This window comes from Microtus ochrogaster, chromosome 5 (assembly GCF_000317375.1).
Source record: "Microtus ochrogaster isolate Prairie Vole_2 chromosome 5, MicOch1.0, whole genome shotgun sequence".
NCBI lineage: Eukaryota > Metazoa > Chordata > Mammalia > Rodentia > Cricetidae > Microtus > Microtus ochrogaster.
In genome coordinates this window covers 95,797,836-95,824,486 of record NC_022012.1, presented here as the reverse complement: position 1 = coordinate 95,824,486, position 26,651 = coordinate 95,797,836, and the positions used below count along the sequence as shown (strand labels likewise).

At 42.8% G+C, this 26,651-nt stretch overlaps 1 protein-coding gene across 1 annotated transcript in view; it reads left to right on the top strand.

Moving 5' to 3' along the window:
- The window catches only part of Slc6a20 (solute carrier family 6 member 20), a 29,352-nt gene extending 5,313 nt beyond the window's left edge, over nt 1-24,039 (top strand). The window contains exons 2-11 of the mRNA XM_005348163.2: nt 2,949-3,089; nt 5,860-5,951; nt 7,874-8,101; nt 10,333-10,443; nt 10,882-11,123; nt 12,111-12,273; nt 21,492-21,696; nt 22,404-22,563; nt 23,027-23,192; nt 23,840-24,039. Of these exons, the coding sequence (XP_005348220.1) occupies nt 2,949-3,089; nt 5,860-5,951; nt 7,874-8,101; nt 10,333-10,443; nt 10,882-11,123; nt 12,111-12,273; nt 21,492-21,696; nt 22,404-22,563; nt 23,027-23,192; nt 23,840-23,989 (1,658 nt within the window). The 3' untranslated portion in view covers nt 23,990-24,039. The remainder of the gene's footprint in view (nt 1-2,948; nt 3,090-5,859; nt 5,952-7,873; nt 8,102-10,332; nt 10,444-10,881; nt 11,124-12,110; nt 12,274-21,491; nt 21,697-22,403; nt 22,564-23,026; nt 23,193-23,839) is intronic.
- The last annotated feature ends 2,612 nt before the right edge of the window (nt 24,040-26,651 follow it).

Sequence of the window (26,651 nt, the reverse complement as noted above, 5' to 3'; positions counted from 1 at the left end):
AGATTAAAGGCATTATTTCATAATATATGAGCTGCCTATGCTCATTCAAAATCAAAAGTGTTGTCAAGGCAGATCACCATGTACTGTATGAAGACTGTCTTGTGGGTTTTTTGGGGGTTTTTTGTATGTTTTTGTAAGCTTTACCTGGGAATTTACCAACCCCCATTATTTAACAGTATATATACAAGTTATATATGTAGTGTGGGTTCAACTTTCTTTTTTAAGGTGATGCTATATAGCACTATCTTCCAAGCCAAAACCCTGCTACCTTCATGACATCAGCTGTGCCTACTTGCAAAAGATTGTCACACTTAGACTTGGTGGCTATTGACTTGTTGGTATCTCTGTCTCATAAGATGGCTGGATATTTTTCTAGTATGGAAAAGAAAGCAAGAAGGCTTAATCATGTTACAAATGTCTGACAAATTTTGTAAGAAGCCACAGTTCAATACATCAATGTTTAACCTAGGCTTAAAGAAATAGAGTTATACTGGTCTATGCTCCATGGCAATTACAAGGCCTGGCTTAAGAAAAAGGTATGTCTAGTCAGAACTTTTGTTCTTTGTTATTCTGTGGTGCATTTGAGAGATACTCAGGGATCTCAGTCCCAACTCAACTTATATCTATAAGGGTCTATTAGAGTTCTCTAAAAAGACATGAATAATAGTATGAATGATTATACTAGTTTATGGGCTGTCATCAGATAGTCCAGCAATAGCTATCCGGGAGAAATAAAAGCCAAAAATTCTGTAGTTGTTCATCCACAAGTCTGGGTGTTTCGGTCTGTTAGACCCTGAAGAAGTAGGTTCTAACACCATCAAAAGAAAGCCTCCTCATCAGAACATGGCATCAAGCTTCCTCCTTCCATATCCTTTTAGGTAAACTTCCAAAACCAGAAGGCATGACCTTGACTTAGGGTGAGTCTTCCCACCTCAAATGATCCAACCAAGAGAATTCCCCACAGCTGTGCCCAGTTCTTTGTGCTTTAGTTGATCTCATGTGTAATCAGTGTCAGCAATCAAGTTTAGCCATCGCAAAGGGAATATAAAGTCCTGTGAAAGATGGAACTGGATCTCTGAATGGACCCAGTGGATGACCGCAGGTTATTTTTGAAGTGTGGGCTGCAACCCACTGGGCAGGCCCCAAGAGCCTGCCTTGTAAGAGTCCACCTCTCTCAGACTAGCCCAGCCCAGACCCTGCCCCTCTCAAAAGAAGCCCCTTGCCCTGACAGCTGTTGGTGTGGACCTCTGGGGGGACTGGGTGAGCGCTGAAGGAGGGTTAGAGCAGCATAGGTAAACAGATGAAGGGGAAGCAGGTTTCCTAAGATGGCAGCTTCTTGTTCCCAGAACACATTGTAGGAAGGAATGGCGGGAAGGTATGAGGGCAGGTATCAAAACAGGACCAGGGGGAGAAAGCAGAAGGACCCTGTAAACCATACAAGTCAAGAGGACCACTGATCTCAGGGCCCCACCCAACCTAAAGCATTAAAACTATCCCCTTTCTTTGCAGTTGGGTCTTCTTCATGGAAGTTCAGTTCTTGGTCGGTAGTCCCATAGATGACCGCAACACCCCTGTTACACAGGCAACCCCTATGTGCCAGGGGGCATTTTATGACTATTAGGGTTTGTGTGTGCCTATACTTCTGCTTTTCCCTCTAGAAACCACCCTCAATCCCTGCTACTGGTGTGTCAGGCTTTTGCTTTTGCATTTCTCCCATTGGAGTTTCTCAGCCAAGGAACCATGAGCTGGGATGGATGAGAGGAGATGCCAAAGCAGTCTTGGGTCATGCCTCCATGCCCCAGACTTGGGCAATCTTGTGCCCTGCCTGCCTCTGTGTGTTTATCTGGCAGTGAAAGGCTGTTTAAAGCTCCATTCACAGACCACTCCTTAAGAATTTACAGATTTGAAAGTTTTTTTTTTAAGTCACCATTAGCAAAATGAAATTTTAGACTAAAGGTACATGCTTAAAATAGATATACAGATATCTCTTTAAAAGGTGGATGTGGTATGAAGTTCTGTGTACTGGGTCATCCAACTAACTTACCTGCTCCTGTGTTTGCTAGACCACTAAGCCCTCTGAAAATATCAAGTCTGAAGGAACATTCTATAGCCCAGGCAACTCTAAAGCATCCAAAATCCTCAACCTAGGTGAACCTTTCAGGGAAGGAAGCAGGTTTGATGAGTTTTCCACCCCACCCACAGACCCTGTATGACTAGACCTTAGAAAAGGTATGGTCACATAGACTCAATCAGATCTGCAGGAAGACAAGCACTCATGAGAAAAGTTTTAAGTATTTGGCAAGTTACTGGTCTAGCCTTTCAATGGCCCTTAAATGCTGAAAGAGAAGATAGGGGTTAGGGATATGACACAGTGCATAAAGGTACTTATGTACCACACAAGCCTGGTGACCTGCGTTCAATCCCCAGAAGCCACATAAAGGGGGAAGGAGAAAACCAACTTCTTAAGTTGTCCTCTGACTTCCTAATCTCCCCCAACACACTTTTCAGAAAGGAGGGTAAAAGCTTTGCTGGCAGAAGCTGGTCCAGCCTAGCCATGGAGAATGACACTCACGGAGCTGGGGCCAGTGGCGGTTTGCCTCCCAGGATGGAAGTATTCAAAGATTTAAATAACTAACATGGCCACCTGTCGTCCATGGATAGGCAAACAGAAAAATGCATGAAAAGTGAACAGGAAAATGGAGAGACATGGATGGGTGGATTGATAAATAAAAGGTTGGATTGGTACGATGAATAGAAGATAGATCAGAGGGGTGGCAGGGATGGAATGGAGGTACAAGATACAAATGAAGAACTAGATTTTGAGGGGAAAGGTCTGAGGGCGATGGATGGGGGAAAGGCTGGGTGATAAAAACACAGTTGCACAGAGGGACGACAGGGTAAATTCCATCTCTCACACTGACCTGATGCTCAGCTCTGGCCTCTCACAGGGAGTTTCCTGGTCCCCTACATCATCATGCTCATCGTAGAGGGGATGCCGCTCTTGTACCTGGAGCTGGCTGTGGGGCAGCGCATGCGGCAGGGCAGCATTGGTGCCTGGAGGTCCATCAGCCCCTACCTCAGTGGTGTCGGTACGTGGGATCCTTTTCAGTTCCTCTGACAGAGATTTGTGTGTTCCTGGACAGGCATGCAGGACCTGTGATTGGGTGAACTGACAGCCCAGGGAGGGCTACCATTGAACTTGGGTAGAGAGGGCCCTGGATTCTGACCCTCATATGGAACCCCACCCCTAAGGGAAACTCCCACCTTGGGGCATCTCTACTCAGAACCTCAGGTTGAGAATCTGTGAATGCTGGACTTGGCTGCCCGGCAGAGAAGCATTCATTCAGTCCCAGCCCCTACCACCTGGGAATGTACACAACTGTCCCCTGCTTACTGAAAATGGCATGGCTGCGTGAGCTTGTTCATCTTTCCCACACCACTTAGGGGAACCATAAATTTTGCCGAAGTTTGGAAGTCAAGGAACCTGCGGATACTGGGTGGCTTCACATCCCACCATAGCTTTTCAAAGTGACCTCCACTTGCTATCCTCTGGTATCTTCAAGACATTGTTCACCTCTTCTGTAAAAGCCCATGCTCCAGGGCCATCAATGGCCACAGTTATTCCGGGTACCTTCCCAACCCAGAAAGGGGAGCAATTGTTCAGGAGAGAGGAGGGGTCAGCTCTGTATAATAGGAAGGCAGGCAACTGAGTCCCCAAGGAGCACTGACACCACTTACTGGCCAGATTTCCCTGTGGTGGTGGTGGTACCCACATACTCCCACCAGGACCAAGGTCAGCAACAGTCCTGAGTGCTACTGTGGGAACTAGCCTTCAGCAGCTCAGGAACTGGAGGGTAGCTGTGGAGTCAGCAGACTAATCACTCAGCTTGACTTTTCTATCTGTGGGAGTAAAACTTAATTCTCTGGGGCTGGCAAAAAAGAGAAATGCATGTGCGCATGCTTGTATACACACACACACACAGACACACATATACATATACACATATATACACATATCCCTACCTACACACCTTTAGGGTCTCTATCATCTGTTTTCCTTATTTTCTTTACCTCGATCTAGATGTATCCCTTCTGTGTCTTTATTTTCCCTATTAGCTTATATACTCTAGTAGTAAGTATCCTTCAAGCAATATAAAAATTACAATGTGGTTACATTCTATTTTAAAGTGAATGGTCACAATGAATACAAGTAAAAAATAACATCTTTTTAATATATTTTACGTAATTAAACATTTTATGTATTACAGGTGAAAAGTTATCTCCAAGAACTCATATACATTCATGTCCAAGCAACTTTATATATAAATTAACAGTATATAAGCAATTTTCTCAGCCAGTTCTTTTACTGGCAGGTTGCATTTTGCAGTTACCAAAAAAAAAGATCAATCACTTTGTTATTTATCTTAAAAAGTAATCTATAAAATGTCTTAAAGAATCACAAATCTAAAACTTTTATAAATAAAAAATAATCAGTCAGCTCTACTTTAAATCCTCAGGGTACATACCCATTCATCAACGGTTTTTTATATCTGGAAACCAAGGGCAGAAATGGGTACAAGGAATGATCACCTTTGATCACTAACCCATCCTAGCAAGAAAGGTACATCAGCTCGCGATAGCCAGGTTGCCATGGCTTTTGTTCCCAGGCCTCAATGAATCGCTGTCAACTATCAAAAGTGTGCCTTTCTAAACTTTATATTGTTCCCTAAGCCATTAACAAATACACACTAACCTAACCTTAAGTCATTATTTAAAGCTTTGTTTTAGCTATGATGCACACCAAAAGCCATGAACACATCTCCCAACATCAACATTAAAAACTTGAGCTAGCCTAGCTTCTAGGACTCAACTGTTTTCCTTAATCATTTACCTAAGCCACAGTCTATATGACTCAAGAGAAATCATAAGTCCTTGCTGTATGACACTTCCTTGTTCTTATTTTTCTATCTGCCGCCCCTGCTTTATCAAGGGTGGGGGCAACACTATATTATCCTGCCTTTACCTATATTAATTTTCCTAATAAACTAACCTCTATCATAATCCCTTATATTTAAAAACCCTTAATCATCAAAATTCTATTTAAACTAACTCTATTGTTGAATAAAATCATTGCTTCAGCTAAATAGTACAGCCTAAGAGAAAATCATCTTCATAATAATCCACAGGTAAAGATGCCTAATAGAATGGGATATTTCCACGAGACAATCACACCACATTAAAAGCAGTGGGGGTCCCCACACACCCATTCACACCATGTCAGATACCATAGAAAAATGGCAGCAGCAAACATGTAAAGGCACAGCACAGTAGCAAGAGACATTCTAAAGCTGAAGTCCTCAGGGCCTTGCCTGTCTGAGATTCACCTATCAGTGTCTTGCGATCTGGTGCTGAACTCCTGAATTCAAGTGTTGCTCCTCTGACATGACCACCAGCACCTGGGAGAGAAACCACTCTAAAAGCAAAAGGGATGGGGGCAGTTGGTAAGCTGTCTGTGGGAACATCCCATGACAATGACGGGCTAAACCTCTGAAACTGTACACAAGCCACAATTAAATGCTTTCTTTTATAAGAGTTGGCATGGTCAGGACCTTTTTACAGCAATAGAACACCGCCTAAGACACATATTGAGCATGGAGTCCAGGGCCTTAGATGTTAAAAATGCATGAGAGTTGGGGAAAGAAGCCTTGGAATCAGGTCACAAATGTGAGGTCATATTAAGAAAAAGACCTGGAGGGGAAGTATTCCTGCCCTGGGTGGTCCCATCATGTGTCTCCTAGGGATGCTTATAGGTCAGGCTACCATATCTGGTTCTCAGCACGGCCTTCTTATTCCTTTCAGGCATTGCTAGCTTGGTGGTCTCTTTCTTGGTCTCTGTGTATTACAATGTCATCAACACCTGGACTGTCTGGTACCTCTTCCACTCCTTCCAGGTGAGCAGAGGCCTGGTCACACCAGGAACAATAAGGGGAGAGGATTCCTCTGGGAAGAATGGAGAAGTCTGTGGGTTATAACCTGAAGGGAGCTTGAGGGGAAGGCGTACTTCCAATCATTCATAGAACTTCTGATTCTGATGTACCACACTAAAGGGAGAGAAACCACTCTAAAAGCAAAGGGGGGATGGGGGCAGTTGGTAGCTGTCTGTGGGAACATCCAGATCAGACCTGCAAAACGGCTCTCACATCCACTAGCAAGACCTGGTTGGAGCTAGGATCTCAGGGGATGAGTACCCTAGAGTACAGACCTGGCTTCTGATGTTTCGTAGAGTAGCCTTGCTACTATCTATCACTAGATAATGCCACTGGGCCCTGAGCTATGTCCTGTGAAATGTGGCCTTGAAACCAAGAGTTTGTCCTATTTGTTTCTATTAGTGGAACACTTTTGTCCTATGAATCTGACCTGGGCAACAAGGCACTTACCTTAGAGCAGGGTTACTCCCACACCACCCACAGCTCTGGTCAGATTTATTCTTTCCCTCAGTTCTCTTTTTTACCGCTTTGAGCAGTTGGCCTTAGGTTATAATCATTGACAACATTTAAGTTCATTTGTTTTTAAGTTCCAAAGAAACCAGTTAAAACCATGAAAAGCAGAAGAGGGTTTCATTGTTCCCACCCTACAGGGTCAAGGAGCCTTAACTGCCAAGCTCAGGTACTGCTAATGACTGCTCAGAAGAAGTCACTGGTGTCAGGGTCTCTCACTTGAGAGACTCAGTAGCTTCAAGGCACTGGACTTAACCTCCTTCTTGTTCCACACCCATGGGATGAAGCATCCGTCTGTACTCTTAAGGGTGTCCTAATTGTGAGTTGGCTTGGGGAAGTTGGAACTGAGCTAACTGTTTAACTGTTGCTTTCTCTGGTTTGCTCCAAGTTGACAGAAAGGAGAGAAACCATGAGTCAATTGACAAGTATTTTTCAGTTAAAAATTTTTGTCTATGGGTGTTTATCTGCATCTATATCTGTGTACTGTATTAGTATAGTACCTGTGGAGGTCTGAAAATGGCATCAGATCTCCTGGAACTGGAGTTATAAATAATTGTTAGTATCGTGTGGTGCTCTGTGGGTTCTGATAATTGAACCTAGGTCATCTGGAAGACAGCCAGTGTTCCTGACTGCTGAGCCTTCTCTCTAGCCCCATCAATAACAAGTTCTGACCATCCCAGCAGTGGTACAAAAGCTTGGTGTTTAAGCACCTGGTTTGGCTGTTGTAATGATGTTGCGTCAGTGTCTTTTATTGTAGCTGTTCTGGTGACAATCCAGATGTTCTGGTCACAATCCAGATGCTAGTAACAGTCTTCTAGGCCCACTAGAGAGTGCAGTAGTCCTCAAAAACCACATGTAAAATTTCAGGAAGAAGCAACTCTTGTCAGCTTTACTAGATCAAGATATCGTAGGCACCAACTTATAAAGAGGAAAGATTTATTAATTCATAACTTGGCCTCTAGTAAAAAATGAAATTTAGCAGAACATCATGTCCTAAATAGGAGGAAACAGCGATAATGAACCCAGAATAGAAAGTAAGAGACAGGATTCCCCTTAGCTTCTTAGAAAGTTCACCCCAATGACTTCTTACTTGGCCCCATCTCCTTAATATCCACAGCACCTCCTCATCCAAGGGAACACAGCTTCTGGGTATGGATCTTTGGGACTGTTCAACGTCCAAACCAAACTAGTCATCCTCCATGCCATCCAATCCCCCTGAAGACTCAAGTCCTTGTCAGTCTCAAAGGCTGCAGCCATTTGCCCTTGAGGGACCAGATTCCTCTCCCCCAAGATCACTACCAAGGCTGTATCCCATCATCCCACCAAACCCTCGACCTTCCCCTTACCTCTCTGTTGCTCCTCACTTCATTCCAAAGGATCCCCTACCGTGGTCTGTCTGCCCACTGAATGGTAACCACACAGGCTATGACGAGGAGTGTGAAAAGGCTACATCAACTCAGTACTTCTGGTACAGGAAAACACTCAATATTTCGCCGTCCATCCAGGAGAACGGAGGAGTGCAGTGGGAGCCAGCACTGTGCCTCACCCTGGCCTGGCTGATGGTGTATCTGTGCATCCTGAGAGGCACCGAGTCAACTGGCAAGGTAGGCTGGGGAGCCTCATTGGGCTGTGCCTGGATAGATTTGGCCGTGGACAGATGGGTGCTTTAGTGAGTTCTGCAAGTATTCACAGAGGGCCTAGAGAGAAAAGTGCTTCTTCTAGTTAGCGTGAACTGTCAACTTGGCACAGCCCAGAGTCACCTAAAAAGAGAGTCACAGTTGAGGGGTTTCCCAGATCAGACTGGCCTTTGGGCATCTCTGTAGGGGATTTTCTTGATTATTATGTTCATTTTGAATCAAGTTTATTCACTTGATTATTTTATCATCAATTTATAAACATGCTAGTGTCCAAAATCTCTAATTTATATAACATTATGTCAAGCTGATGATGGCCTTATTACTTGCTGTTAAGGGTCCCAATCCACTGCGAATGACACCATTCCCTGGGTAGGTGGTCCCATATTACAAAGAAAGTGTACATTTATACAATGGAGTAATACACAGCAGTAAAAAATAATGACATCTTGAAATTTACAGGTAAATGGATGGATCTAGAAAAAAAACTATATTGAGTGAGGTAACCTAGACCCAGAAAGACAAATATTTACTCACTCATAAGTAGCTTTTAGACATAAAGCAAAGAAAAACCAGCCTACAATCCACAACCCCAGAGAACCTAGACAACAAAGAGGGCCCTAAAAGAGACATACATGGATGTACATAGGATGGAGAAAAAGACAAGATCTCCTGAGTAAATTGGAACTTGGGGTCACAAAAGAGGGTAGAAGGGCCAGGGGAGGGAAAGAGGGGAATGCAGAAAAATGTATAGCTCAATAAAAACAATAAAAAAATAGGTATAATAACAAAGACAACTAGCTAATCATGATCCTGTGAACAAACCATACAACAATATTTCTAATTTACTTCTGCTTCAAATCCCTTCTTGTGTGCTTGCCCTAACTTTCTTCAGCGTTGCACCATGACCTAGAAGCATCAGCTGAATAAACCCTTTCCTCCCCCAAGTTGCTTTTGTTTAAGATGTTTTATTATAGCACAGAGGAAACAAGCATGGTGCCACAATAAACTATAGTATTTGCAGAGAGCCTTGGAGAAATGGATGCCATAGTAGAATAAGGATTATTCACAGAGGCTGAGGGGAAATTTTTAAAGGCAAATATGGGGAGGGTTATCTAAGATGTTTTGAGACTAGAGCCCCTGAGCACAAGGACTAACAACAGGGACACCTTAATCCCAGACTGAACATAGCTACTAGGCAGGAACACCTCAATCCCAGACTGAACATAGCTACTAGGCAGGAACGCCTCAATCCCAGACTGAACATAGCTACTAAGCAGACCTACGTGACAAGTTTCCCGGTCCTTTTTGTTTCTGGTATCATTTCTGACAGTGACAATCAAGCAGTCATACCTAAGAATCCTTCCTTATAGCCTCCTGGCTTTATTTACTTTCTTTTACCTGTCCTGAAAACTTTCAGGCCCTGTAAAAGAATTTTAGTGCCTTTTCCAGATGTTACCAGTGGTGGGCAAACTCCTAAAACATTTGACCCAAAGACTATGCTATGATCCATCTTCCTGGTGATGTAAGCAGGTGTTTTGCTCTATTTCCAAGTTAGTGTGCTATGATATGTGCCTCTCTGTATGCTGTGGATATGTTGTATTACCATTGATTAATAAAGAAGCTGATTTGACCAATAACCAGGCAGAATAGAGCCAGGCAAGAAATCCAAGCAAAGGTACAAGGAGAAAGAAGGCGGAGTCTGAGAGATGCCAACAGCAGCCAGAGAAGCAAGATGTGAGCTGATGCCACATCCATGTGACAATAGGTAGATTAATAGAAATGGGTTAATTTAAGATGTAAGAGATCATTAATAGTAAGTCTGAGCTAATAGACCAAACAGTTTGTAATTAATATTAAGCCTCTGAGTGTTTATTCAGGAACTGGTGGGCGGGAGAGAAACCTCCACTTACAGTGCTGTTCTCTGGTAGGGCAGCACTAAGCTTCATTAAAAAAAAACCTTGAATGAGGTTTTCTTTTACTGATTAATCCTTAAGAGCTCACAGCATTTATATTGATTTAATTTCATATGTTTTAAATTAAGCATTCTGTAAAAATAGTATCTTCATTTAAATTATATATATATATATATATGTATATATATATATATATATATATTGATAATTTTGAGAATTTTTTGCATACTGGTGCATAGCTACTTCCTACAAATTGAGGCTGACTCCGTTCCTGGGTTCCCACAGGTGGTCTATTTCACTTCATCAATGCCCTACTTTGTGCTCATCATATACCTGATTCAGGGCCTCACACTCCATGGAGCCACCAATGGCCTGATATACATGTTCATGCCCAAGGTATGGGGAGAAGTTCTGAGGGTGTCGCTACCTGATGCGAGATGTTCTTCTGTATATGTGTTGCTTTGATTGGTTGATGAATAAAGCTGTTTTAACCAATGGCTTATCAGAGTAAAGCCGGGCTGGAAACACCTATGATAAGAGTTTCTCACTAACATTAACAGTGATTTAAACGTACATTAATAGTTCTTTGACTATAATTAACAGTGCTTTCTTTACTCTTAAATTCCCTTGGGATGCTTGGATAATCTTACCTAAGGTCCAGTCATGTTCACCTGCCAAGAAATATACTGCACGTAGACCAGGTCTAGAGAGCTGGGGAAGTTGGGAGGTAATTCCCCCCCCACACACACACACCTCTGGGCCTACTTCTCCTGGGTGGGACAGTCTTGGATTAGGACCTGGGATTCCTCAGCCTTATGCTTATTGACCTTCTAGATGGAACAGCTAATCAACCCCAAGACCTGGATCAATGCAGCCACACAGATCTTCTTCTCACTGGGCTTAGGGAGTGGTGGCCTGATTGCCTTTGCCAGCTACAGTGATCCCTCCACCAACTGCCAGAAGCATGCCATTATTGTGTCCATTGTCACTAGTACCACCGCCATATTTGCCAGTATTGTCACCTTCTCCATCTATGGCTTCAAGGCCACCTTCAACTATGAAAACTGCTTAAACAAGTGAGTCTCAGTTGTCCCTCATTACCCTGGGATGCAAGAGGGAAGGCAAGTCTCTAAAGCTCTGAGCTGGAAGGGTGACTGGGAAAGACTGGATTCCCAGAAGTCAAGGGGTAGACTAAAGACACCAGTGTTGAGGTCCATAGTATGAGGGCCAGTCATTTCCTCAACTACATAATTACTGCCTTCTACCAGCACTAGTAACTAGAGGTTCAAAAGTTAAGGCCTGCCTTGCAGGGAATAGGCAGTTTAAAGTGGTCATTGTACTTAGCAGAAATGGGCATTCAGAAAAAAATGGTTTTTTGGCCCCATTCCCCATCTCAAGTGTAACCAAGATCTCTCTAGTCAAGTCCCAGAGACTACAGCTTACTGTCTTTGACATCTCTCAAACCAGAGGACCGCCAGACGGTGGTGGCGCACACCTTTAATTCCAGCACTCGGGAGGCAGAGGCAGGCGGATCTCTGTGAGTTCGAGGTCAGCCTGGTCTTCAAGAGCTAGTTCCAGGACAGACTCCAAAGCCACAGAGAAACCCTGTCTCGAAAAAAAAAAAAACTGAGGACCATCTTTCAGATGCTAAGATTCCAGTAGGGTGGCCAGTTACACAAGTAGCCATCTATAAAGTAGTACTGAAATTAACGGAAGTCAATGTATATTCAAATAACTTGCATATTGATATGAATTTAAGTGATTCTAAGGTTAATTAATTGGTTACTCAGTGGCACAAGCCATATTAAAGTACAATGTTACTTTTCTACCGCCACATCCAGTTTCATCATACATTACTGGCCCAGATATTAAACAACGTCACTGTAGGGTCACGGTTCTTGTCCTCATCTCTGATCAGATGTGAAGCTTCTGCACAGACATTCATAGCTGCCCTTCCCTACAAAAGGTTATTAATCCACTCCCTCTCCTCACTGAGATTCTCAGAGCTGTTAGGACCAGTAGCTCCTTAGTCATGAAGGTCAAGATGATGGTCTGCTCTGCAGGGTGATTCTGCTGCTGACCAATTCTTTTGACCTTGAAGATGGCTTTCTGACAGCCAGCAACCTGGAGGAGGTGAAGGACTACCTGGCATCTACCTACCCAAGCAAGTATAGTGACGTGTTCCAGCACATCAGGAACTGCAGCTTGGAATCAGAGCTGAACACGGTAAGAGGCCTGGGAAGGGTGGGGACTGCCTCTCTCCACACAGTCGGTGAAGACAGGAAACTGGATTGTTTTCCCTGCAACAGGGATAAGAGAGACTGGACTCCTGCTTTCCCTGCTGCTACTAGAAATCTTTTTCATTGGAAAACTCCCCTAGAGTCTGAGTTTTTCCCTCCCTTTCCTCATCTCTTTTGAAGTTTCAAAAACTTGGGAAAGACAGAAGATAAGTAACACACACACACACACACACACACACACACCACGAATAAATGCTACAAACTTTTTGTCATTTGGAGATATAAATATGTATGGCCCTCATTGAGTTGCATTGCATTCCCATGATTCCTATAGTTGGTTGAGGTAGGAGAAGTTTAATATGAGATCACCCTGGGAAACATGACAAGACTTTATTCTTTTACTGATTTTTATTGAGCTCTACATTTTTCTCTGCTCCCCTCCCTGTCTCTTCCCTCCCCTTCAGCTCTCTCCCATGGTCCCCATAGTCCCAATTTACTCAGGAGATCTTGTCTTTTTCTACTTCCCAAGTAGATTAGATCTACGTAAGTCTCTCTTAGGGTCCTCATTGTTGTCTAGGTTCTCTGGGATTGTGGTTTGTCGGCTGGTTTTCTTTCCTTTATGTTTAAAAACCACTTATGAGTGAGTACCTATGATATTTGTCTTTCTGAGTCTGGGTTACCTCACTCATAATGATGTTTTCTAGCTCCATTCATTTGCCTGCAAAATTCAAGATGTTATTTTTTTTCTGCTGTGTAGTACTCCATTGTGCAAATGTACCACATTTTCCTTATCCATTCTTTGGTCAAGGGGCATTTAGGTTGTTTCCAGGTTCTGGCTATGACAAACAATGCTGCTATAAACATAGTTTAGCATATGTCCTTGTGGCATGATTGAGCATCCTTTGGATATATACCCAAAAGTGGTATTGCTGGGTCTTGAGGAAAGTTGTTCCCTAATTTTCTGAGAAATCGCCACACTGACATTCAAAGGGGCTATACCAGCTTGCATTTCCACCAGCAATGCAGGAGTGTTCCCTTTTCCCCACATCCTCTCCAGCATAAGTTGTCATCAGTGTTTTTGATCTTGGCCATTCTTACACGTGTAAGATGGAATCTTAGTGTTGTTTTTCATTAGATTTGCATTTCTTTGATGACTAAGGATGTTGAGCATTTCCTTAAGTGTCTTTCAGCCATTTTATAGTCCTCTGTTGAGAGTTTTCTGTTTAGGTCTATACTCCATTTTTTCCCATTTTTTTTATTGGATTATTTGTTCTTTTGATGACCAATTTCTTGAGTTCTTTGTATATTTTGGAGATCAGATCTCTGTCTGATGTGGGGTTGGTGAAGATCTTTTCCCATTCTGTCATTTTGTTTTGTTGACCATGTCCTTTGCTTTGCAGAAGCTTTTCAGTTTCAGGAGGTCCCATTTATTAATTATTTCTCTCAGTGTCTGTGCTACTGTGGTTATATTTAGGAAGTGGGTCCCTGTGCCAATGCATTCAAGTGTACTTCCCACTCTCTCTTCTATGAGGTTTAGTGTGACTGACTTTATGTCATGACAAGACTTTTTTTTGAACAGTAAGTTCAAGATGAAAGTCAAAGTCTCCTATGTTACCTTCCCAACATTTTCCTATTCAAACATAGCAGGAATTTTGAATCTTATTACCATATAGATGCTAAGTGGCATCTATTTTAGCAGTGGTTCTGGAAGATAGTTTTCTCAGTCAACAGTTTAATTTTGAGAAAATGTCTAAATAATGTGTGTGGAAGCTCACTTATTCTGTAATATATTATCTTTCCACATAAATATACCCATCCCTCTTACTAAAGACTTAAAGAAAGGTCTGTCATTCAAATCATTCTTATTTTCCATAGACTTATCTCTGTTACACTAGGGGCTTTTGTTTATTTTTACTTTAAATTCAGCATCACCTCCACAAGTTTCAATGGGGGTAAAATTCCTTAAGGGATTCATAAGAGATTTTTATTAGAACTGCATTAATTCTGTGATCTAACTGGGGGCGGGCTTAATATTATTTGACTTGTGGCTTTTGATTGAAGAGTTTTTTCTCATTTACTTAGGTGTCATGAGCAAGAAAGTAGGTACTTGTATTTGGTTTAACAAAAGTTACATTTTATTATGCTGAAGGTTGTCACACCAAGTTCACATTCTAAGTTCCTGACTATTCTCCTCAAGGCTGCTCACCTATGCAATATATCTTAGCCAAAAATACGGGTCTAGTCTCATTGTGGTCTCTGGTTCAAGGGTCAGGATCCTGGGGAAGACTCTCCAGTTACAGGGCAGACCAAGATGGCATCTCTCCAGTGTCTCCAGCAGTCCTAAAGATGCACAGAACACTGCATTGCTCTTGGTCTCTGCTTATATACTGTCCAGTGGGCATTGTGGGGTTCTAGTTGTGTGTCTGGTTATCTTAAGTGATGTCATTAGGTTCTGGTTATTGGGTGCAATCTTGGGTGTATTGGAGTTCTTGGCTAAGCTATTAATACATGTCTAAAAGGCTTTTTTTAAAAAAATATTCTCATCACATTAGGTATTTCATATTATCCAACCATATTTTTTCAGGAATATCTTAGACTATTTTTTATTAGACTAAGATTGCCTAATTATTTCCTATCTCTTCTAAATAGTGGTTTCCTCCTATTTCTGTCACTTTTTATTGCAAAAGAAAAAGTTTTATATGAATCAGGTTAGAAGTCTCAATTCTTATGAATTTCCATATTTGTTATGTGTCTTAGCTAATTTTCTCTTGCTGTGATGAGACACCATGACCAAGGAAATTTATAAATAAGGTTCCTGGTGCCAAAAGAGTCTAATTATAATGGCAGGAAGCATAGTGGCAGGCGGGCATGGCAGGGGAGTCATAGCTGAGAGCTTCCATTCTGAAGCACAGGCACAAGGCAGAGAGAGACAGAGAGAGCACTAACTGGGAATGGCATGAGATTTTGAAACCTCAAAGTCCACCCCTAGTGACACACCTCCTCCCATGAGGCCACATCTCCCAATTCTTCACAAACAATTCCACCAACTGGAGACCAGGCATTAAAATATATGAGCATCTGGGGCCATTATCATTCATTCTGTATTCCCCTTTCTTTCCTTTTATGTCAGGAAACAGAGGAAATGCTCCAAAGACATGTTCTGCCTGAGAGCCATACCCTGTGAACCCTTCCGATCTATGAGGCAAAGTAAACCTTCCCTTACTTCAGTTGTTTTGTTGGCGATTTTACTCACACTGATAAGTAACCAACACAGTAGTTTCCATAAAAAAATAGAACAAACAAAATATTCATATTATGGTAGTCAGAATAAGAATGGCCCCAGTAGCCTCACATATTTGGATGCTTGGCTCCAGTTGGTAGAACTGCTTGAGGAGGTGTGCCACTCGGGGCAGGCTTTGAGGTTTCAAAACCCTATGCCATCCCCAGTTTTCTGTCTGCTAAATGCTTCTGCATCGAGATGTCAGCTACTGCCCCAGCACATGCCTACCTGTCTGCTGCCATGCCCCCTGCCAAAGGAGTCATGGATTCTAACCCTCTGGAACTGTAAAGCTCCAAACTAAATGCTTTCTTTTATAAGTTGCCTTGGTCAGGGTGTCTTGTCACAATAGGAAAGTAGCCAAGACTTTTGGTACTCTAGAGTAAGCTATTGTTGTAACAGGACTGGCCATGCTTGTTTTTTGTTGTTTATTTGAGGAATGCGGAAGAGTGTGGGACTTTGGACTAAGAAAATGGCTGAACTCTGAAAGTGGGGCTCAGTGGACCATCCCAGTAGGAGCTGTAATGACAAATAGTGCTGATATCAATGTGGACCATAGAGTCCCAGCTCAAGAGGTTTCAGAGAGGAACAATATTAACAACCGGGCTAGAGACCATTCTAATATTTGGTCAAGAATATGGCTGCTTTTTGCCCTAGTCCTAAGAACCTGATTGAGGCTAAACTAAAGAGTTTTGCACTAATTTTTTTGGCAGAGGAGATTTCAAGACAGCCTAATATTGATTCTATTGCATGGTTATTAGTACTCATTCTTAGGCAGGTCTTGATCAAAAAAAGAGCAAGTGAGGGAAAGAAATACAGAATTTATAATTTACAAAGAAGGTGTGGCCTTGTTGAAAGAGGCGAATAACTGGGAGAAGGCTTTGGGTTTTAAAAGCCCAGACCATTCCCAGTGAGCTGTGTCTCATGCTGTGGATGTAAGCTCTCAGCTACTACTCCAGCACCATGCCTGTCTGCCTGCTGCTGTGTTTCTCCCATGATGGTCATGGACTCTAACCCATTGCAGTTGTGATGCCCAAACTAAGCACTTTCTTCTATAAGTTGCCTTGGTCATGTTTTCATGACAATAGAAAAGTAACTACTATCACTTTTCAAAATTTCTGAGTTTTGCCATTAAGTTGTTTATTTGTGCTTTTATTGCGCTTAGAATTCTAACTTTTCCCCATATGACTTTTTTTTATGTCCTGATTTTTTTTCACATACTCCCCATTCAGTGATGAGTTTAATCTCTATAAGTTTGTGTATTCACTAGTGATTTGTTTGCTTTCAGTTTTGTTTTATTGCATGATGGTCAGATGGGATATGCAGAGTTAGTTTGGTCTTCCTGAATTTGGTAAGTTTTTTTTTTTTTTAATATCCCAGGATGTGCTCTATTTTAGAGAAGCTCATGTGTGCTGCTGAGTAGAGTGTATATTCTTTGGCGTTTGGAAGGAATATTCTGTAGAAATGTTAAGGCCATTTGATGGATGATAGCATTTAATTTGGATGTTTCTTTGCTTACTCTGTATCCAGATGACCCGTCCACTGCAGAAAGTGGGGTATTGAGAACACCCACTATTTGATGTTAACCTATGTCTTTAATTTTAGGACACTTTTTAGAAATTGGATTCACCAGAGTTTGGTGTATATATATTTGGGAGAGTAATGTTATTGCTAATCGCCCCTTAATTAGAATGAAGTACCCTTCTTTCTATTCTGACTAGTTAGTGCTAGTTCAAAGTCTATTTTGTCAGCTATTAGGATATCAACACCTGTTTGTTTCCTCACTCCCATTTAATTGGAGTTTCCTCTTTCTCCCCACATTCTCTCTTCCTGCTTCTTTTATTTTCATTTTGAGAAGGATCTCATAGTCCAGGCTGGTCTTGATCTCATGATATTCCTGCTTCCATTTTCCAGGTGGTGGGAATACAGACATTCACTCCCCTGGACAACTCTATTTTTCTTCTAAATGTCTATACCTCATATCTTTTTCTTCATTGCACTAAAACTCCAACAAAAATGTAAGTGAAATATAGAGTGGGCCTATTTGTATCATTTTTAATATTTAAATACATTCCTAGAGATTAATTTCAGAGACTACTCTTCAAGAGTAGGGACAACAAAAGGCCTGTGGCTCTGGTTGACAAAAAATTGAAGCTGGTTAATTTTTGTGTTTGATTAGACAGGATTTTTGTTTAGTCTGGAGAAATTCCAGGTTATTCACAGGGAAAGCAACACTTTCTTGTGGTGATTCAGACTCAGATCTGTTGCATCAGTTCAAGGCATGGCACACATACACCACAGGCTAAGTCTAACCTTTAAGGCCTCGGTCTTTTATTCTTGCTCACTGTTCTCTCCTAGACTCTGTTTTTGCTATTGAAACCTGAGAGTCTTTGGCACTTCCCTCCTTCATTGTTTCTCTTTTTGAGTTTGGATTTGATTTATTACACTTATTGGGGTGTGTGCACGTGTTCTACAAAGAAGTCAAAGGACAAGTTGAAGACTTCAGCCTCTCCCCCCAGGACCCCAGGAATCGCAGAAACCTTTACCTGCTTAGCCTCACCCTGATTTCTCTTCTTGAGACATTTCCATGCAAACTTAAAATCAAAAGTTGGACAATATTTGACTCACAAAAGAGGACAAGGATCATCCATACCCGATTTATAGGCCACAGGTTGGACCTCTTGGTTATTTTATGCAATTTATATTCACCTAAATGTTTGCCATTTTATTTACCATTCCTTTTTGCATTACAGACTTTAGGGTTTGGAGATCCTCCCTTAAAATATCTTCCGTTAGAGATGCTTTCTCAACAGCAAACATGTTCATGTTTAGTTTATATGTAAATATCTGTTTGGCCCCCAAGTAAAAAATTCAGGTTAACAATTTTCTTTCAACATTGTATTCAACAATATCTGTCTTCTATTGTTGTTAATTCTTTCATCTTTGATTAGCAAGCAGTTTTGTCTGAACCCTGCCATGATCTTCCCTTTGTCTTTGGCCCTCTCAGTGGTATGGATGTAGCCTTATTTGTCCATTCTAAACCTAAGTGATGCCAGGTTTTCTGATCTATGGACCATGTTTCTGAAAAACTTGAAAAACTCAAAAATTTGTTATCTCTTAACCACTGTTTCCCTGCCTCCCCCACCCTTTGGAACTTCATATCTTAAAATTTGTAAATTATTATATAAGCCTCTTTATTATTTTGATCTACTTTTTCAGGTTAGTTGTATTGAATTTTGTTATAGATTTATTGTTCTGTATCTTAGATACAACTGAATATGTATCTCCAAGTTCACTACTTTTCTCTTCAGTAGCATCAAATCTAGTGTTTAACTTGGATATTTCATCAATTTCACATTGTCATTTACAACACTATTTTCCTTTCAATAATATGCATTTCTAGATACCAGTTTTGTTATTTATGACTTTTTCTTTAACACTTTATACATAGCTATTATAATAGTGACCTTAAGCAGGAAAATGAGAGACTATTCTAGAGGACTCCTTTACCTCTGACCCTGATAGAAAGACTGGCTCACAGGACACAGGAGTTAGCTCTCTGAAGGCAGCAAGTTTGCTGCACATGTTGTAGTGAGAACAGAGGCTAGTGTTAAAATGAAGATTAGGATCAAGACAGCAAAGCCTGGAGCACTAAGATGAAGAGGAGAGCTTATGGGAGGGTATGAGATAACCAAGGTAGACAGATAAGGGGGAAAGGCTCGAGTCAGTGATAGCAGATAGGTTGCCCCCTCCAAAGTCCTTGAGGAACATAGGTAACACATTGTTGTTCTTTCATAAATTCTTGCTTCATTAAAGAATTAAATTAAATTTAACTAATTAAAACTAAGTTACAAGTGTAGATAGGTTTTTCCTAACAAGATTCCACCTAGGTGAAACTGTGGTAGTTAATTCTCTGCCATGGTAAAGATACAAGTTGGTCATGTAAATATGAGAATACTTGGTCTAATTAACAGCACTTGAGACACCTGCAAAGTCTAAGGTAGCAATACCAGCTAATGACTAATAGAAAGTCAAGGTCAGTAACAGAGCTGGAGCCACAGATGGACATACAGGGGCTTGAACCATCCCTAGCTGCATGGGTACTAGATGAACTGTGTCTGTGTCTCCCTGATTGGGCCAGGACATGCACATAGTGTGTGGACCCATGATAGCCCAGAGAATTAAATAATCTCAACAGAGTCTTTATTCATCCTCTGCCATTGTGCTATAAAAAGACTGGACAAAAGAAATTCAACATTTTCCTCTTGGAAACCCTTCCTACTCTTGGGATTTCTCGGTTTTTCATATTTTCTCACTTTCCTATAGTTTTGGTTTTTGGAGACAGGGTTTCAAGGTTTCTCTGTGTAGCTCTGGCCATCCTAGAACTTGCTCTGTAGACCAGGCTGGCCTTGATCTGCCTGCCTCTCTGCCTCCTTTGGGTAATGAAATTAAAGTCATGAGACACCACGCCCGGTCCTCTAAAATAATTCTTAATAAAGGGAGCATCTTTAATTTTCATTTGCAAGAGACAATGAACCATGTCACTGCCTTGGGCCAGTCTTTAATGATTGTGAGTGTCCAGCCTCTTAGGACCCTGGGAAAATCCCAACTGGGTGAAAAAGGTCCCCTCACTTTCAGAAACCGCGACAATAGTAAGAACAACACACAAAACAACTTTTACTATATTTTATTATTTAGAGTTGTGTGCGTCCTTATGATCGGCACCATCTGTACACCATCAAGCTGATCTGTATTATGTCAGTCCATCAGGTTCCTATAAAAAAAAAACTCAGAGATTGGTGGTGAAACCAACAGGTATTTCTCATACTTCTGAAGACTGGCTTCTGGTGAAACTTTGCTTCCAGGATCAGTGATAGCACTGACTAGGAGGCCACCTTTTAAGCCTTAGTTTAGTGACTCCCTACAGGCTTTGTCTGAAATAGTCACTTTGAGAGTAGAAGTTTCAACATTAAGAATTCAGTCCAGTCAGCAGTGGTGGCTCACACCTGTAATCCCAGCGCTTGGGAGGCAGAGGCAGGTGGATCTCTGTGAGTTCGAGGACAACCTGGTCTACAGAGTGAGTTCCAGGGAAGCCAGGGCTGTTACACAGAGAAACCTCGTCTCAAAAAACCTAACCAACAAACCATCCATAGCATGTCTGAATGACAAACATATCATCCTTGAAGAGGGATGTTCTAAATGTTTGTCATTTTTGCTGACAATGCCTCACCTTCCTGTGGCTTTGTAAACCCTTATGAGTTCATGGCTTAATTTCTAGTAGTCCTGTGGCTAGTCTAAACTCGCCCACTCCGAACCCTTTACTGGTGTCAAAAGGGATTTGACTTTAAGCACAGCTAGTAGACTCAGGGTTAGGGAGATGGCTCAGGTTAAGAGAACTGACTATTCTTCCAGAAGTTCTGAGTGCAATTCCCAGCAGCCACATGGTGACTCACAACCATTTATAATAGGATCTGATGCCCTCTTCTTGCATGCATGTATACAGGCAAAGCACACACGCAGCACTCACACATAAAATATAAATAATTTTTTTTAAAAAAAAAAAAGTAGGCTCAGCTTCTGTAGCAGATTACCAACACAGGATGTGACCACCAGGCAACCCTGCCAGGTATCCCCACATTTCCTCAGTCCTGGCACTGGAAACAAAGATCCAGATGTTTTTGACTTTGTAATATTTTATCCAAAATATAAGTTGGGACAGGAAGGGGAATTCAGGGTTCAGTACTGACAGAAAGTTCATCACATTGAGTGTGTGTGTGTTCGTTCTCTTCAGTCCAGGTGAGCCTCCAAACCTGGGCTCTGAGGTAAAGGAAACAGAATCATTATGTGACCAGCTCCAAGGTCCCAACATTGAACATGTATAAAGAGGCTATCAAGGCATGTAACTGGTATCATTTTACCACTTGCAGGCTGTCCAGGGCACAGGCCTGGCCTTTATCGTCTTCACTGAGGCTATTAAATACATGGACGTGCCCCAGCTGTGGTCAGTGCTCTACTTCTTCATGCTGCTGGTGCTGGGTATGGGAAGCATGCTTGGAAACACAGCGGCCATCCTCACCCCTCTGATGGACAGCAAGGTCATCTCCAGCTACCTGCCCAGGGAAGCCATTTCAGGTCAGGACACCAGGCAGTGGAGGCAGGGCATGGGCGGGTAGGGAAATGCAAGACAACCAGTGGAGGGGCTTCCTCAGGAGCCATGTGTTTCTGAGGCAGCTCCAGAAGGGCTGTAGGAGTCTAGCTGTGCTCCAGTTACAGTATGATACTCAGTTCTGGGAGCTGGACTAAGAACTCACCACATCCCAGGGAAATGAGGCAGTCAGCCTACCCTTGGGAAAAGGTGACAACTCTCCAGCCTGCACTCATAGGTCTCCAGGCTTTGAGAGCCCATATCTGGTTTGTTTTAATGCATATGACCTGTTCCTTTGCCATGATGCCTATTCAATACCTTCGCTGTCATCCTACCCAACAAGGGGTCATGAGGGTCCTGTAGCCAGCCTCCGATAATTCCGTAATTCCACATCCAGGATGGGCAAAACAAGGCCCCATCTAGTCTTCATGTTCTAACTACCCACTGGAAGCTACTCTCTTTACTCAGCACTTGACATCCTCTCTGGGACTGGGTCTCTGCAGCCTAACCTGGTATGAAATGCCCCCAACTGTTTTTTCCTTGAGCTGACATCCCCTACCGAGCAGCTCCTACAGCTCCTATGGACGAACCTACCCTCCAAAGTGTTGTCTAGGAACCTGTGGCTCCTGCTGGCATACAGCATGGATGGGAGGCAGGGAGACTCAGAGAGATGAGCAGTGATCTTGCGTTCCAGGTCTGGTGTGCCTCATCAACTGTGCCATTGGTATGGTGTTCACCATGGAGTCCGGGAACTACTGGTTTGACATATTCAATGACTATGCAGCCACCCTGTCCCTGCTGCTCATTGTGCTGGTGGAGACCATAGCTGTGTGCTACATATATGGGCTGAAGAGGTAAAGAGACCGCAGACCCTGACTTCTACATGGGGCAGAGACACTGCAGGGCCACGCTCGTAAGAAAATCATCTTTCCTCAGTGGGCATGCCCATTTTAGATACGAGAATTGTCAGCCACCCTAGCCCTGTGGACTGAGAAGACTGGCATTTCCCTCCCCGATGTACCCTGCTCTCTTCTTCTTTGGGAAGTAGCCTCTGGTCCACACCTGGGGACCTGTGAAAGCTCACACCAGGGAAATGTCCCATGACCATTCTTTAATGGTCATCCTCCCTCAGGGAACCTCAGCCCTTTCCCTTCACCTCAACACCTCACCAAGGAAAGGACCAGATGGGTCCAGGGACATGTTCACATATCATTAATAATCAGGACAGTATCTTCCTAAGGGAAGAGGGCATGTGAACTGGACCCCCTCCCGCCAGAGCATGAATAAGCCTATGTTCTCTCCTTGTGGTTCAAACAGATTTGAAAATGACCTTCAGATCATGGCCGGCCGCTCCCTCAACTGGTACTGGAAGGCCATGTGGGCATTTGTGAGTCCACTGCTCATAATCGGCCTCTTTATCTTCTACCTGAGTGACTATATCATCACAGGAACACTACAGTACCAAGCCTGGGATGCCACTCAGGTACCTGGCATTCCTGCAGGGCTGGGGAATAGGGCAGAACCCACGGTCACTTCAGAACACAGGGAACCATTGCTGTGGTGTGGGGAGGTCTCAGATAGTACAGCAGAACAGGGCTGTGAGTGGTTAGCCATGCTGCATGGGGAGAACACCACTGTAGAGATGCTGGCTCTTCCTTCATAGGAGCTTTACATGTTGAAATGGCTCTCAAAGGTGAGGGTGGTATGGTGCAGACTTATTGTCACATGAAGTGCTGGTCTACAGGCACATTCCCACCCACGTTATAATACCCAACAAAATCCTGGCATAATGCGGGGAGGAAAAAGACTTGGGTCAGTTTCAGAGTCACAGCAACCAGAATGTGCAGCAGAGTGGATTTTCTTCACTCCCAAATGGCCAGAGAATGGAGTGGAAGCCTCCAGAGACCAAATAACCCAAGGAACAGCCCCCAATTACCTACTTCCCCAGTTAGCTCCAGAGCCTTTCAAAGTCGAATTGCACAGCTAGAGAAGGTGGGCACCCGAGTCTGGGAAAGGAGGGGCGGATATTTCATGGTCAACCGAAATACAACTCACACCATTTCTCTTCCTTTTCTGGGATGGAGACTGGAGTCTTAAGACAAGAGAAGGTTTCTCCTGTCTCTCTTGCAGGGTCACGTGGTTACCAAGAACTACCCCACATACGCACTTGCCGTCATTGGGCTTCTGGTAGCCTCCTCTACCATGTGCATCCCTCTGGTAGCCCTGGGGACTTTCGTCACGCGCCACTTCAAGAGCAGAGCAAGCTTTCCTATGGCCTGAGCAGACCTCTCACGGACTTACTATGAGCACTCGCTGTTCTACGGCTCCTTCCTAAGGTAGATGTTCCTCAGTTACTTTACTTTCTGCTTCCTGAATCTGCAAAGAAAATTTAATTCTCTGTATCATGCTGACAGAAACCTAACTTTGACCATAAATACTACAGACTTTTTAATCTTCCATAATGTATCCTTTTGTTGCCAGAATTTATACCCTTTTGTGTTACATATTCAACTCATACTTTATCATTTCGACCTTTAGCTTTCGTTCTAGAAATATCAAATGTTTACATGCCACCATTACAGTAACGAGACACTGGCTTACAAACTTACCTCTATCATTTGCTTTCCTGTTGTTGTGATGGAGTCTTGGTATTTATGGACCCCAGGTTTGGTCTGCACCTGTTCATTTTAGGCTAGACTAAAATCTGTGATCCTCCAGCCACAGCTTCACCATGCTGACATAAAAGCATGGGGCAGGGAATGAGGGGACAGTTCCCTGGAGGCTCGGCCTGCCCTCATGACATGGCATGCCTGGGGCCCTGTGCACCCACTGCCTCAGGATGGCAGACGGAGTGCAAGTGAGTCTCAAGGAGCAATCAGCGCTACACTGGGTTCAAACAGTCCTGACTTCACCCTGTCCAGAGCTTGGATTACAGACACCTGACCTTTCAGTATTTCCTGAAGGATCTTCTAATGGTGATTAATTTCCTCTGCTTCCTCTTGTTGAGGAAAGTGTTTTGCTTCATCACTGAAGTGTAACTTTGCTGGATGTGGTGTTCTTGACTGGCAGATTTCTTTCTTTTAGCAGTTTGAATGTATTGATAAATCCATTTAATTTAGTCTAATGGTTATCACCTTACATACGACTTGACTCTTGCTCCTTGGTGGTAGAAGAGGAGGAAAATAATGAGCTGTAGATGAAACAATTCAAAAAGTACAGGATGCAAATCTAGAAAGCACAGTATGTGATACAATAAAACCAAATGAGATATTTTTTTTCCATCAGTGGGCACTAGCTGACATGGATTCCAGATATAACCACTGATAATGAAGACTGAGTTCAAAGGGTCCATAAATACACATAAGCAAAATTTATAAATTTAAAGCAACCACCAACAACAAAAAGGTAAAAGAAAAATCAGATATGCTGGAACAGGCTTTAAATCCCAGCACTTAGGAGGCAAGAGGATCTTAGGTTTAGAGACAATCTGGGCTATATAGTGAGACACTGTCTTCAAAGAGAACTATATAAATAGGGGAGAGGGGTAGAGCAATCGCTCAATGAGTCACAGCACTTGCTGTGCAAGCATGAGGAGCAGACACTGGATCCCAGGGGCTATGCATGAGACTGTCACTCCAGTGAGACCCTGCCTCAGAGGAAGAAAGCAGGTGATAGCAGGTACCTCACACCCTTCTCTGGCCTCCAGCTGTACACACCTAAGGTCCATGCACATATATACACAATCACACACAAAAGGAAGCTAGAGCTGGACAGATGACTCGGTGGGTAACGGTACTTGCTCTTCCTGCAATGGATAGGTTCAGTTCCCAGTACCCACAACACATTCTTTTAGCCTCTGTAGGCACTTGGCAGGCATATGAAGCACATACATGCAGGCAACACACAAAATAAAAATCTATCTGGGGGTGGGTGCACTGCTGCTCATCTCAGTGAGAAGGCCATGCAAATCAAGGCCAACAGCACATAGCAAACAAAAAACAACCTTTTTAACCAGTCTCTCGCTTACCTGCCAGGCAGCATTACATCAGCTCACCTTTTCCCTGGTTAAGTTCCACCTTCTCCAAGAAGCCCAATTACTTCCTTCCCTGGTGCTCTCTACTGACCACAGGACACATACTTCCTATACCTTCCCCAAAGATCCCCATCTCCTGGTACTGATGTTTTTGTGTAATCTCTTCCCCTTGAATGAGCTAGAGCCACTGACTTCTAGTGCAAAGGATACAATACAGGTGATGGCAACACTTCCATCTTGATTGCAGACTCAATATTGTTGACTATGATGTAAAATTTAATTGGACATTTCTCTCCCACCTGTCAATTCCCAAATAGCCATTCAGAGGCTGAATATGAATTTTAAATGTTTGGTCAATAACTCAGGCTTATTACTAACTAGCTCTTACATTTTAAGTCAACCCACATTCCTTATTTACACTCTGCCACGTGGTAGCACCTTTATGAGCACGGCATGTTCATCTCCTGCTCCCTCTGCATCTGGCTGACAACTCCTGACCCTGCTCTTCTCTTTCCCATGACCTATACTCCTGCACGGCTACTGGTCTATCAGTATTGTAGTAAACCAATTTGAATGACAAATTACAGTGTACTAGAAGATATTCCACAGCATGAATGGCTTCCAGTCCAGAGTCAATATGGACGTTCAATTCAACAAGCATGGGACAAATTCAATTTTGCCAACAGTGACAGTCATCTTGAAAGTGGATCCTGCCTGCTTTCAGTAGAATCTTAATTAACTGTGGCTTTGTGGAATGTCCTGAAGCAGAGAAACTGAGACAATACAAGCGATCATGGCCTACTTCAAGCCAGAGTGTGGGAACAACTTGTTACAGTGATAGGTTAACTAACATGGTGAGGCCATTCAGAGCTGGTCTATCTTCTCTCACAGTGAATACATTCACTAACT